The sequence below is a fragment of the Carassius carassius genome, chromosome 37 (assembly GCF_963082965.1).
Source record: "Carassius carassius chromosome 37, fCarCar2.1, whole genome shotgun sequence".
Taxonomy (NCBI): Eukaryota; Metazoa; Chordata; class Actinopteri; order Cypriniformes; family Cyprinidae; genus Carassius; species Carassius carassius.
In genome coordinates, this window is record NC_081791.1 from 20669761 (window position 1) to 20684690 (window position 14930).

General features: G+C 36.8%; 1 protein-coding gene across 1 annotated transcript; it reads left to right on the forward strand.

The window, feature by feature from the left end:
• Nucleotides 1-13323: 13323 nt before the first annotated feature.
• On the forward strand, nucleotides 13324-14435 carry LOC132118331 (interleukin-1 receptor-associated kinase 1-binding protein 1 homolog). The gene is made up of 4 exons (XM_059528111.1): nucleotides 13324-13685; nucleotides 13761-13826; nucleotides 13910-14040; nucleotides 14154-14435. Exons 1-4 carry the CDS (start codon nucleotides 13392-13394, stop codon nucleotides 14407-14409), a joined length of 747 nt encoding a protein of 248 aa, XP_059384094.1. The 5' UTR covers nucleotides 13324-13391; the 3' UTR covers nucleotides 14410-14435.
• Nucleotides 14436-14930: the final 495 nt, after the last annotated feature.

The following is a 14930-nucleotide window of genomic DNA, read 5'->3' on the forward strand; positions in this document are numbered from 1 at the left end:
GTTTGACTATTCATTTGACTATTCATCTATTCAGTAAAATATATATTATTAAATAGTTAAATGTAAGCATAACTGAAATTAAAAAAAAAAAACATTTTGGGATAGTTCACCCAAAATATTAATATATAAGATTTGACCAAATGACAGAAGACAAGACTTCAAATCTACCTATCTAATAACCTAGATTTTCGTCTTTACCTCACACAAAGATATAGTATGGCCTCAGAAATCTGGAATAAAGTTTTTGGATGACTTTTATGGTACATTTCCTTTTCCTTTTAAAACCCTTGGTGTCTGTCAATCTTTGTTGCATAGACACGAGCAGCAAGGACATTTTACTTAACGTCTCTATTGGCCTTCCACAGAAGAAAGTCACACAAGCTTGGAATGACATTAATGTTGGTTGAACTACTGCTTTAAATTGACTTGCTCCTTTTCAGCCTTTCTTTTCCCGTATCCTCCCTCCTCTGTGTACTTTCCTCCATTTAGTCTGCCGTTCCCACACTCTGTATAGTGAAACTGTCAGTAAGTCTCTCTCTCATAAACTTGTTGGGTATAGGGTGAGTATGTGTGGATTTTGTGTGTTCAGTGGACCGTGACAAACCCTGCACCAGCCAGGAGCTTAATCATCAGGGTGTGCCCTATAGTTTTCCCGGCTTCCCTCGCTCGCTCCCTCTCCAGGTGTTTTAATGGGATTTGATTTTATATCCATAGCAGCAGTAGAGCCATATAACGGGACCCGTTCTGTATCCATGGCGATCACACGCACACACTGAGGCCACATGCGAAGTTGAAAGAGAGTGCGAGCATGCACGTGTGTGTGCACGTATGTGTGTGTGCCCCGCTGTTCTCCATCTCCGTGAAGACAGCGAGGCCCTCTTCTGGCGGCGCATCAAATCCGGCTATCACCACAGGAGCCGTGGGTATGTTTACAAGGAAGTGAATGTAAGCTCTAAAAACATCCAACAGAATCAGATCAGAGCTGGAGCACGGGTATGTGTGTGTGTGTGTGTGTGTGTGTGAACACTTAGCTTGACTTTACCTCCCTCTGATTTCCCCTGGTATAATATATCAAAGCTTCTCTTTATGTGTGTGTCTGTACGTCCGTCTTTCTCTTCAGATCGTTGTTCACTCTTACACACCTGCCACCGTATGCGCCAAAACACAACCACACAAACTCAGACCCTCATCAGAGTCTGAACGCAGTTCAGTTATAAATATTGTGCTGTATATTAACAATAACCTTACTTGTATCTATTTTTGGAGAAAATAAAAAAATGCAAAAATGGGATTATCAATGTCTCTTGTCAAAAGCATTATGTCAATATTATATATTTATATGGATATGTCTGTAAAATATTTTTCAAGTGACAGTCTGTGTGTGTCCAAGCATTGAGACCTCCTGTACACCAGCACCAAATGGTGTGGATAGCTGGGGTCAGAGGTCATCCAGGAGGACCTAAAGGGCACAAAAAAACAAATGGCAGCTCTTGTGGCAGAGTAAGAATTTGCTTGTAATGAGACCTGCCTTCTCAGATGCTGGATGCTTGTTAAATCAGATGTCTGAAGTTGTTTAGCATGGTTTCTCTGAAGTATCTAAAGCATGTTTTGCTGAAGCAGGGGAGAGCAGGGTAATGCTTAAAAAATGTTAAAAATGAATGCAACAAACTTCCACTATTCAATGTCCTGCCTCCCAGAATTTTAGTTCTATCGTCAATTTTAGATGCAATTATTCAAATCAAATCTATTTTTGTTGGGCCTGTTGAAAAGCTACATAGTTTGATGTCAAAAAAGTCTAAATAATAATACAAATTATTCACATCATGTTTCTTAATTTACATGGATCACATTCCATCATAATTTATAATTTATAGCACGAATGTTACTTCTGGATCCCAGACTGATTAAATTATGAATTAGACTGCTAATATGCCAAAGATTTTTAAGGAGATTTTACGGAGCTGTATGGCCAAACTCTTATATGAGCAAAATCCAAAGTGTTACAATCATCTCCGTTCTCCTACTGTGTGATCCTGCATTATATTACCACTAACTGTCTTTCAGTTGTCCATAAAAATATATATATTATTTATGCTGTGTGCTGATTCTCACCGGATATGTGTGTAAAACCTCACTGATGTGTGTTTGAGCAGTGTTCATTCTGAAGAGGTGTAGTGTGGTCAAAATAGAGAATGACAGGACAAGAGGAAACAGGGGGCGAGACAACTTCCTACACAGAATGACAGAACCAATCACTATCTCAGACCACACACACTCACACATACATACAGATTTATCAGTTCACAATCCTAATATAGATGGGAATTTCCTTATGAAAAAGAGAAAAACACGATAAACTTAGTTTGACTTAGTGTTTATAAATAAAACCGGTTATAAATTAGTCAACAACAAAAAAAAACGTCTCCAATTTTTCATTCTACCGTTACAGAATACAGTCGGAGACTCAATGTCCTCATTTCTTTCAGTTGACCAGTCTCACCAGAGAAGCTCAATGTTGAAAACTTGAGTGAGGTGGACCGTAACAAGAAACAGATGCTCGAGTTCCTCTCGATCCTCCCTGTTTCTCTCTCTTTCCTTCTCCACTCCCAGTCTCCGGCTGCGCTAGAGTTTACATTTTATTTTCAAGTGTCTGATTTACCATTCATTTAGATAAAAATCTAAAGTCTGGACATGTGCTATAGACCTCAGAATTAAATTTAAGAGAATAATTACAGTCAAAATCTGTTATGAGGATTACATATTGCAGCTAGTTAGTAATGTTTTATATATATATATATATATATATATATATATATATATATATTGATTTAATTTTAAATTAAATTGTACTTTTTTTTGAAAACACAACAGAAATGTATAGATAGATAGACAAATAGATATATATATATATGTTTAAAATCGCTGATGTTTATGCTTAAAAATGGAAAAACTGTAAAAAAAAAAAAGAAAAAAAAAAAAAAAGAAGATAAACATGTCAATTGTGCAAGTCTTATTCTTACCATTTTTTTCATTGTCGGTAGTCTGAGACAAGACAGAAGGCAAAAACCTGGTGTGCATTTCCTGCGATATAATCAAAATAAACAGGGCAGACACAGCTGGTCTGACTAAGCTTGGACATATCTGCCAAACGGTTATCAAATTAAACCAAATTAGCGAGAAAACAGCACCTCATAATGCACATATACTTTCAAACTGGCTTGTGCACCCCACTAAGGCTCTTCAAATAAACCAGCGACAAACCAAAACACACACGTCCGTCTGAGGGGGATGTGTGCTGTCAGCAAGGAGTCATGAGGAATATTGCATTAAAAGAAGCAGAGAGGAAAGTGAAAATTGACACATTGTTGCGAAAGAGAAGGAAAGTGCAAAAGAAACAGAGAGAGAAAAGACTCCAAATCTAATCGATTCCATGCTCGCTTGTTAAGATACGCTGCTTTTCTTCTGCTGACACATAAAATAAAGAGAGCTGGTAATGCTATCTCTGAAAAGGCCACTCCACCAAGATCTCGCTAAAACAGGCACAGCTGTTAAATGGATTTTCTCTTAATGTAAAGCCAAAGTAAGACATCACTGTAAAACGAGAGAGAGGGAGGCAGATGATATCATCCATCTTTCAGCCCTTCCTCCTCCTCCTCCATCCCTCGTTCGGCTAATTTAATTGTCAAGGTGAAAACGGGAAGTTCTGTCGTTTCGCTTCATAAACATCGACCAGTCATCGGCTAGTGTGTATTAGCACAGGCTTATCTCCGGCATGTTGCGGATGATGATGAATACGTGTCTCCCTGAGGTCCTGTAGAGACTATATGTGAACGAGAGAGCGAGTGTGTCTTTTGTGTATGACGGATGGTGTAACGAGTGTTTATGGTGCATGTCGTGTGGTCTTCAGTATTGGAAAAGCGTTTGCAGGAGGTAGGGGTCTTCTCCAGAGGCCGATCATGGCAAACCGTGCCTGTTCCGGCCACAGAAACTCATGTAGGAAGGTTCACTGGAAAACCGGAGGAGTCTAGAACATGACTTCACTGTGTTAGAAGAGAGACGAATCATTTCAAAGTAATGCACATGTAATTAGAAACAAGCGAGGGCCAGAGCAGATGACGCCAAAAGGCATGAGCATGTAGTTAAGTAATTCATTCTCACAGCGTTTTACGAACGCAAGCGCCAATTAGAGCATTGTAAAGATGTGAGGTCTTAAATGTGCCGGTCGCAGGTGTATGTGCACATAGTGAAAATGTTAAGATAAAACACACAGGGCTTCTGTGCTCACTTTGCTAAGAGGGAACACATGGAGTGTGTCCGTCAGATCAGGAAGGTGCATGGCTTTATGCTTTATGATAGTTCTACATGGACCAAAGGCTTATGCTTCATTAAGAGCCACAATAATGCTTGAAGGAGTATCTTGGGTTGGGTATAAATTAAGCTTAATTGACAGCATTTGTGGCCAGTTGATTGCCAGAAAAAGAATTTTAACTTGTTCACCCATAAAACAAAATAACAAAAAGACAAAACACTGAAATGACTCTTCGCAAAGACTCGACCCACTTCGTTACTGTTGCTATGTCTGACAAGCCATGGCGCTCTTCCGCCACACATCATGTCCTAACGCAGTGAAAAATACATTGTACAGCAAAGTGAAAACTGACAAGGCTCCGACAGACAAGACAGAGCAGGTTACTTTAGGTGTGAAAAAATTCAAAGCTTTCAAATTTTGACATTTTGTAAGAAATTCAAACAATAACAGTAACCATTTCGTGGCTCTGTAATGTGTCGTGACAGACCACTGTAGTGCCTCAGGCCAAGTGGCGTGTGAACCGCAGAAAGATGTCAGTACACACCTTTTTCAAGTTTAAGGCCAATGAAGTTAATCTGCTCTCCTGTCTGATTTGTTTGTCGGACAAAATGGAAGAATCAGTATTATGACTGGTCAGATTGCCTGTCAATCAACCTCCCTGTGAAGGGTAAAATACATACTAAACTTCACTGTACTATTTTACAAATTTGTTGCCATGACAACATAGCCTAAAACCCTAAACTGAGGGACCAGTTGCATAAACTGCTTAGACTACTCTTAAAACGTTAGTCATCTAATTTGTTTTCTTAAAGACTGGTCATGATTTCTTTAAGTCTGTTACAAAAAGATAGATTGGCCCAATTTGAGTCCGAAAAGACTGATGACTGGCTAACTGCTAGTTGGTCAAACTATTTCAAACTATAACAGTAGATATGTTTATGCAACTGGACCCTGACTGTAAAAAAAAAAAAAAAAATAATAATAATAATAATAATAATAATAAAAATAAAATAATAATCATAATAAAAATATATTCAGCTTTACAGCTCAGATAATGCACAATTTTACCAAGAAAGAAAGAAAGAAAAAGAGTGTCAAAAAGAGTCTTAATATGCAGAGACTATAAGAAAACCATCTGCGGGTTTATTTCCCCAAAACGTGTAACAATTGAAGCTCTATGGTACTATTAAAACATTAAACCTGACCATTCTGACAAATCAACACTGACTCAACCAATGATGTGAGTTTGGGGGTGGGACTTTCTGTTTGTTTGACCAATAGCACAAAGGGTATGTTCAGGGAAACCTATTTGAAACCTATTTTTTTCCCAGTTCAGGTTTGGTGACGCTAGAGGTGCAGAAATTACACACTTAACATTTTAAAAGTATATAAAGTCACATCAATAAACTTCTTTACAGTCCACAGCATGGTTTATCCCTCCATTTGGTCTACTTCTTCTTAAAACAGAGATCAAGAGACTTGTGTTTGTACCTTTCATCTACGTTTGTTCCTTTACTGTCAATAATGAGGTCTTAAACCACTCGGTCTGCGGTGAAAACAAAACAAAGGGCCAGAGTTTCCTCTCTTTTGTCTTTTTTTGCTCGCATTTTCCGACTGGATTCGGTGACCGTGTTTTTTCCCCACTCTCTTCTCTTCCCTCTTGCTGTTGCTGTAAATCCGAAGGGCCTTTTTGCAGTTTTACTGGAACAGAGAGTCATTAAATGGTTGATTTCAGATGGCAGAGTGTGAATGTTTTAAATTAACTTTATTGATCTGCTAGTCCACCAGTCAGCCAAGGAAAAATTGAAACCCGCTTGGCGCATGGTCAGTAGATTTGCACCTCGGCCGTTTAAAACGCCTGCTTAGCGAGGCTGGCCATGCTCCATGCTCCACGCATTAGTGAATACAACCACACAGAACAAAGGATATTTGAAGACCACAGTGACTGGCATCAAATAAAAAGTGAATTGGTATAGATGTTGTTCCTTTGGAAAACAACAGGTTAAAGGATTGTTCACGGTTCTAAAATGATGTTTTGATAGCACTACACAACCACAGTGTTTAAAATTTATGGTAAAATCACCCCACAGATGACTTGCTTAGAGTTGACTTTGCAAATTAAGATGGGATCGAAGAAAGTATTTTAATCCCAAAAATATTTTTATCCAAAAATTTAGACACATAAATTTGAAATGACTGTTTGGAAACTTGTAGTAACCATTTTATCATATTTCTGACAGTATTTCTCTAATTTTCTCCTTCTGTGGACCCAACTGCTTTTAATTCAGCCCCAGCATCCAGCTACCAATCATTCTTTTGAGGGGCGGCTTCCAGGGGTCAGCTGACACTTAAGGGTTCAAAGACCAGAGGAAGGAGAACTCAAGGTTTTGATGGGTAGACCACTAGGTGTGTTTTGGGGAGAAGGCATTTCTGTCAACACCTTATTGGTCTGCTCACAGGAGAATATTCTTACCACACACGTGCATCACCATTTTATTCATAACCAAGATACAAGATACATATGCATAGAAACATATGCATTGATGAAAATCAAGATCGAACCATAAAACTGAAGCATTAATGATCTGGAATCATTGGGAGGAAACTGAATCATTAAATTCTCAGCGATTCTCATTACCATATGTAAACAGATACATCAGCATTTCTTGGGTACACTTTTACCATTGAAAAAAGTCCAACCCTTATATCTCCGCCAACCCCTGTCTAAAATACGCCACTCATTCACTGCAACCTCACCAGTCACAAAGTACAAACACACACACAAAAGGCCATTTTTCTGTCTGCTTGGTCTCCTGTGCGTCCTGGATGTAAATAGGTACTTCATTAATTTCATCTGTTCGAAACTGAAGCCCAGAGAGCCGACTCCATCATTACACCAATAACTCTACACATTAATCTCCCTTCTAGACTCTGTTATTACACCACTGTCACGACTTACCCAAACACGCACACATTTCCATTCATCTCCACTCAATCTGTGGGCAGAAATATCACGGCTCATCCTCTATGTTTCGCCCAGATCCATTACAAAATACTGGACGTGTTTAAATGAGACCCCAGTAGAGGCTGAGTTCTACTGCAGGGGCGCCATCTTGGCTCGGGGAGTCTGGGTTAAAGCCTCACCATGTCCCAGAGCAGCGCTGTGTTGGCTCGACTCTGCTGTGGCAGTTTCCTGTAGCTCACGGAGGTCTGGGTTTTAGAACAGGCATGTGCTGCCCTGTAGAGCCAATTGCTCAGTCAGACTATAACCCAAAGTGTTTAAATGAGAGCAAGATGAGAGGAACCGGACTTTTTGGCTGTGCCAAGGTAAGGCGAGGATATGTGCTTGTAAAATGAACATTAGCTTGTGAATGAGCACTGAGGACACTACTTTAGAGGGCTGGCAATGATAATTTAACATGTATGTTTATAGAGTTTGGAAGCACTACCAGTGTTACTCTTTGAAGACACCACTTAAAATTCTTGCAATTTCTTAATCATAAATGTAGAGGAATAAGTTAAGATGGCAAGTTACACAATTTAATATTACCTGACAAATATTGCTGAAAACAAACCATTTATTGTTATTGATATTATTATTATTATTACTATTTAATGAATATTTACAAACAAGTTTCTTATTTCTGATTGTATTTACAATAATATTAATAATAATAGCTAATAAAAATGTAATAAATAAACCTGCTAAATAATGCAGAAAACCTTTTAATAACTTAAAGAAAATAAGAACATTTTTAATAACACAAATAGAAAACTGCGTTTTATACAAATAAATAATAATGATAATAATATTAATAATAATATTAATGTTAAAGATAAATAAATAATAAACCTTCCCAAATAATGCAGAAACAAACTAAAAGGCAGGAACAAAATGTTATAATAATAATAATAATTATACTGTAGATGTAAAACTAAAGTGATTTTAAAAAGACATTTAAAAAAAAAGCAAAAAACTCAACAAACATTATTTCAAAATAAACAAAGAACAAGGTGGTCGATAACAATAATAAAAATAATTATAATTATAAATATTATTAATTATTATTAACAATAAAAGCTGTAAATAATCAAATTGGAGGGGAAGCTTTTTTTTTTAAAAAAGACAAAAAGAACAGAAATCAACAAAACAAACCAGCAACAAAAATGTTAATAAAAACCAAATAAAATCCAAAGAACAGGTTGATCAAGACTTTGTATCATCCTAAAAGGGTTATTTTGCCACAATAACAGGCGATTTTGCTCATTATACTCCTTGATTGACTAACTTTCAAATATTTAATAAATGGACCTTAAATATTGATATAAATTGAAATGATTTTATTATATTATTAAATAAACGGCCATGAAGTTATGCAGAAGACGTAAAACAGCCACAATGTCAGAAATTGGTTGTCAGGAAGAGTCACTATACAAAAACAACTGAACACAGAATATAATGAATCGTCAATCCAAAATCAAGTATTGGAGTAGCCAGAATAAAGTGTGCAGTAAATCAATGTAACTCCTACTGAATCTTTTGTTAGACAGTGAAAGTGCAAATGTACCAAACTCTCTGGTAAGTTTAGCTGGTATTAAAATAAATTCTGGCATTTAAAATGGCACGGTCCTAAAGAGAAGTCCAGAAGACCATTCATCTGAGCCCAGATGAGTATTTTCCTCTCTAACATTTTATTTTTATATTTAATAATCACATAAAAAAGCTTAGTGTGGTGAGGTTACAGGGCCGGAGAATCTCAAAACGGTCTCTTTAACTCAATTCCTCACTCGGGTCACGCTCAGTTTTTCCCAATAGAATCGTGGCCAGCCAAATCACACGCTTCTCATCTTATCATCCTCCAAGACCGCTGCCAAATAACCATAAGGCCCCTTTATAAGTGTTTATTTATTTGTTTGTGACATACTGGAGTTCAGAAGAACAATAATTCACTCTTGTTATAGATGCATACTGGAATAATATACTGTTAAACTATTAAAGAATCTTCCACCACAACACACACAAGATTCTTTCTGTGGTTAAAATGTATCAAGGGTCTGAATGACAATAAAAAGCAGCCTCAGATTAGTAGGGACTAAGGGAAGAGGGAGAAGTGCTGCAAAGATTTTCCATTATCAAAAAGATTTACAACTTCAGTCTATCAGTAGAACAGAAGAGAGACAGAGTCAGATGGCGGACATGGTGAAAGAACTAGTTAAAGATTGACGGAAAGAAAAAATGCTTACGATCTTATAAAGCGGTTCCTTTATCCACACACAATAATGCATCAAAACACAGTCATATATGGGTGCCACAGGCCACAGGGTGGGAGGTGGGGGTGCAGCTGGCTCTCTCTCATTAGCCGAGTGTTTGGATCAGGAGTAGCTCTTGTTACAGCAGTAAACTGCAGCTTTGAACTTTTAATAGAGCTCTGAAATCCAAGCAGCCTTTAAAATACACATTTCTGCATAACAGAGCAAGACTGAGAGGAAGACTGAGAGTACGAGGGTGAGAGAGACGCTGAAAGCACAAGGGAGGACTAAACGTATGAGAGACAGAAAGCTGAGAGCTTACTAAAAGAGATTTCATAGATCTTAAACCACTTGAATACTCTTAATAGCACTTCATTTTGCATCAGCGGTCTGCTCAGATGTGACTCAGCAGTGGCCCTCGATAGCAAGCCCTGTGGGTCAGAACTAAAGGTGAGGCATTAAAACCAGTTCTAATGAGGCAGAACTGGATAAACAATCATATTATTATGATTGACAGGTCGACATGATTGACGTGATACTGCAAAATACACAACAGTATTACATTTCTTTCAATTTACATAATGACAAGCAAAACAAGTGATAAAAATAAAAGAATAAAAAGAGTATATTTAAAAATCTCCTGCATGCTTATTCTGAAAAACCAAATCAAATAATTTCCCAGCTTCGGTATGAATCAATCTGTTTCACTGTACAGTCTACAAACACGTTTAGGGGTAAAAACCAAGTGAAACTTGGTTTAAAAAATGGGGAGGGAAATTCCTTTTTATAATGTGGTGTATAAACTGACAATATGTTAATAACTTCAACATGTACCCTTGCAGCCCTTCATTACAAAACAAACAAATGTTATGTAGAACAATATAGGACTTTGATCTGAATTTGATATTCTATGTAATATGTCTATCACAAAGTTGAATGTTTATGTAAACTGTCATTCACATTTCTGAAGATGTAAACAAGAATAATAACTGAGTGAAAATTGAGATTTTGTGTTTAAAATTTGACCAAATGACATGCAACACTGAAACGTGAATGAGTTTGTTTATTTGAGCTAATATGTATTTACATGCCATAATGGAAAAAAAAAAAACCTGAGCTCCAAATGTTGTCAACTGCAGGCAGAACTTTTATTCAATTTTTTTTTTTACTTATACACTGCTAAAAAGTATTTTTCAAAGTGAAGTTTTAAAATAAAATTTCTGTCTTGAATATGTCTCGATGAGTATTTTCCATGCAATTAGTAATGAAATTTACTAGCAAATTTCTGAGCTGTATTACACAAGAAAATTTTTATACCAAATATTACTTACTGTAGTCTCTAAATAAACTTGTTTTATTGCTTTATTTGTTGAAACTTGAAACTAAAACACTGAAACACAAAATATGCATCTTATGCATCCCGCTAAAATGCTTTAGCTTAATTTGAAACTGTTCAAACAAGCAGATTTTAGAGCCTCTCAATGTCACTGACATATCCGAATTAAACTGGAGCGCCACAGGGCTAACACATGGGAAAAGACACACACAAATACATATACATTCATGCCCTCGGGCAGACTCAGCACCCCCTCTCCCCTGCTGTAGTCTCTAATCATGTCCAGAAACACGAAAGACAAGTCAAAACGCTTTGGAGACCAACCACTGCCAATCATTGAGAGAGAGGTCAGGTGGACAGAGGTGTCACATGACATCACAGACAGGTGGACTACGAAGGTGACCTCTGATGAAAATCTAATTACTGCAACTATTTCTTGGTGAATTTGTGTAGCTTTGAAGTATTATAAATGGGGGAAGGAGGCCAGTGTAATGTATCACATTGAACACCAAAATAAATGCAATGCAATAAAATAAATCGTAATGTTAAATTGTTAAAGTACTGTATTAAAATGTTAAAGCCTTAAAAACATCAGATTCACTGCGGCTGACACAGAGGTCATTTCTTTTAACTCCATGAAGGCCACAGAGAGAGAGAGATAAAGAGTTTATGCTATTTTTCATTTCCTGGGAATTGGCCTTGTTTCCTTGTTTCCACAGCTCGACTGCTGTGCTTCCGTACGCAACTTATCGGATCACTTATCAGTCCGTTTGAAGCGCTCAGTGTCTCCAAACCCCACTCCTGCACCCACGATCCCAGCTTGAACATTAAATATTCCTTCCTTCAACAGAATGGCGGCGGTCCAGAGTCAGAGCCCACACGGCTAAGCAAATAAAAGAAGCCATTGCATGTATCTTGGCAAAGACACATCATCAGATAAACATTTTCAAAAAGTTAACATAAAACTATGCGCAACCCGAGACAATATCAACAAATACGTCCTGCGCATTTTCAGAGCGAGATTAGACAGAGGACTTTAGGGCTTAATACCAACAAACAGACAGGACTTCAGTGGCCATGCATGCATCATATCTGCCTTTATTTCTTTCTAATATGTACAATAATAATCAGAATATAACAATAATAATATTCTATTCTTTTTGATGTCACATTAAAATATATATAAAAAACCTTTCGTGCTTAATAATACAAACATTTATAAAATATCATATGTTTTCAATTAATTTATTGGCATGAACCATGTTTTGAATTGGGGAAACTATTAAAGGTTGGCGTCTGATTTTGGAAATCAGTAAATAAGTTTGGTTATAAAACAAACAAAACTTATAAGCAATTTGTTTTAATGTTTTAAAATAGCATGTCTAATATTTACTTGATTCTTGAAAAAAAATGAATAATGAATTAAATGTGTTAATAGATACACTGCTATTTCTGCTATTAATCACTGCTGTTTTCTAAACTGTTATAACTCAAATTACAACAAAAATATTTAAGAATTTGTATACTAAACAGGTCAGCCTAAATATTTTGACTATTTGTATTGTGCCGTTTATACCTAAATAATAATAGCAATAATAATAATGATTATTATTATTATAATTATTATTTTGCTATAAACAGGATAACATTATTATTGGTATGCATTAATTTTTCCTATGGTGATATCACATGTGAAGCCTTTAATATTTACACATCTAAATTATAAATACTACACATATTTTAAATTAAAATAGCACTTTGGAATTTACTCATTTTTATATAACAAAATGAAGGTCTATCTTATTTTCGAATAAAAATGTACTTGTTGACATTTACTGAAAGGCTCTTCCAAGAACTTTTATAAAAGTTGGGGCTCTTTTCTTGAGTATATGAAAACGTATATCCCCCTGCTCAACTGAAAATAATGATTTTATTAAATTTCCCCAGTGGATGACCACACTTGTATTATTAAGTGTTTAATTTTCTCTTACTAGCCTATCTGTTATTTTGATAGTTTCTTAGTTTCCTATTTTTTTTATTTGGACCCCTTTTCTTTATACCTAGTCACATTTTAAAAAGTCATCTAAACGTTATTGTTTAAATATAATTAAAGAAAAATCGTAAATAAAGTGAGGGGGAAATGTACTTGTTTTGTCAAACGATCTTTGCAAATTGTGTCTTTCTATATAGTCATGTCGTGCGGTCTTCAGCTGATCTGTGCTGCCCTCTGCTGGACACTTCTCAGAAATAATTTGCTTTCAAACTCTGTAAGAGTAAAATAAAGCGTATTTAAACTATTTTAACGATTCTAAATATTTGAAATCTACAGAATGAAATACGGTTTTATTAAAACTTACCAACATTTTAGATATAGCTGTTGTGACGTACAACCATAGACTGTATAAACGTACAACACGCTGTGACTACAACAACAACATAATTTCCCGCCATGCACTGGACACGTTGCCATAGCGCCACGTTGGTTTACCAACAAACATGGCGCACAGCCGGTCTCGTGTCTTTGCTACATTTTCACCGAATGCTGGTAATGTTTACCGAGACGAAAACGAATCGGTGTTTAACCGGGGACGCAAGCAAACCCCTTTACACGCTCAGAGCAACGCAAGAGTGGTTCAGATGACGGGCTGTGCGGAGTTATCGTGTCCTCCGGACCGCGCCAGCGTCACCATCAGCGTCAAAAACAGTAAAGAACATGTTAACGACGTGACTAACAGCGTTATCAGAAGACTGGAGTACATACTACAGACTGTGCGACAGCACGATATCAAGGTGCTAAATAATTAAAAGGTGTGTATCCCCAAACAAAGAGAGAACAAGCAATTCTAATAGTTTCTTTCCAAACAGGAAGAAAACATCACTGTAACCAAGCATCTACAAAGAGAGGAAGAGCTCTTCCACATGCAAGCTGAGGTACATAGTTAGTTGTTACATGTTTCCTGTTTGACCTATTTTATAATACATTTAATCTTTAATTATAAATTTTGTCCGTGCAGGTGCTTGTGGTGTTTTCAGACTTTGAGAAGATGCAACAAGCACGCGCAGTTTTGATTGAAAAACTTGACAAAATTGTGTGTGTTGGTGACCCTTACTACAGTCACAGTGCGGAATGTCTCAGTTTGTTAAGGTGAACAATGCCAGCCGTTAAATAAACCTCCACTGAACATAGCTTTGTTATATAGAATTCATTAATAAGCCGTTTTGAAAGGATGTCTAAACATTTTTTGGTCTGTTTTGCAGACGGCGAGTATGTTCGGAAGCCGTGGACAACGCCCGGCTAAAAGCTAGTGAGGTGTGTTGCATTCTGGGACAAGTTCTGGGGCGGCCACTGCTTGTACATGAGGAGGAATCCCGAGAGTGGACCAACAGCCAGCATGAAGTGACTGGCTCTCCTCTAACCCTACCCCAGAAAACTGCGATTACACTAGTCTCTGCCTCTTCACACGTGTTTGTGACCTTTGAATTGCGTCCGAATAACAACAGGAGGAAATTTTAAAAAATGTTGTGTGTTTAGCGGTAATAATATTAGGCCTACATGTAATTCTATATATAAAATAAAGTTATCACTTGTTCCTACTGTTGTTTTAACTTAATGAAGTGTCCAAATTTCAGAATATATTGAATAGCACAATGTTTGGATAGAAAACAACATTAAAATCGTAAAGAAAGTGTAATGAAAGAGTTAAGATGAGCCTGTGTTTGAATAGGGAAACATGTATATTGATGCATGAATGTGCCTTGCATACATAATGGATGACATCTTGTTTGTTTCTACAACAGCATATGTTTAGACAGGTGCTAGACAACTAGAAAGATCTTATTCACTGCCTCTAACATGATTTGTCTCGGAACTTAAACTTGCACTGGATGTAGGGGATAATGTACACTAGTGTGAAATATGCTACTTGTTTCTGTGATGCTACAGCCATTTTCATATTCTCTTACACTTGCTTTGTCAGATGATATATCTTGACACTAAACAGGCCATTCATACCCTGCTCTGCCTCTTTTAAAATA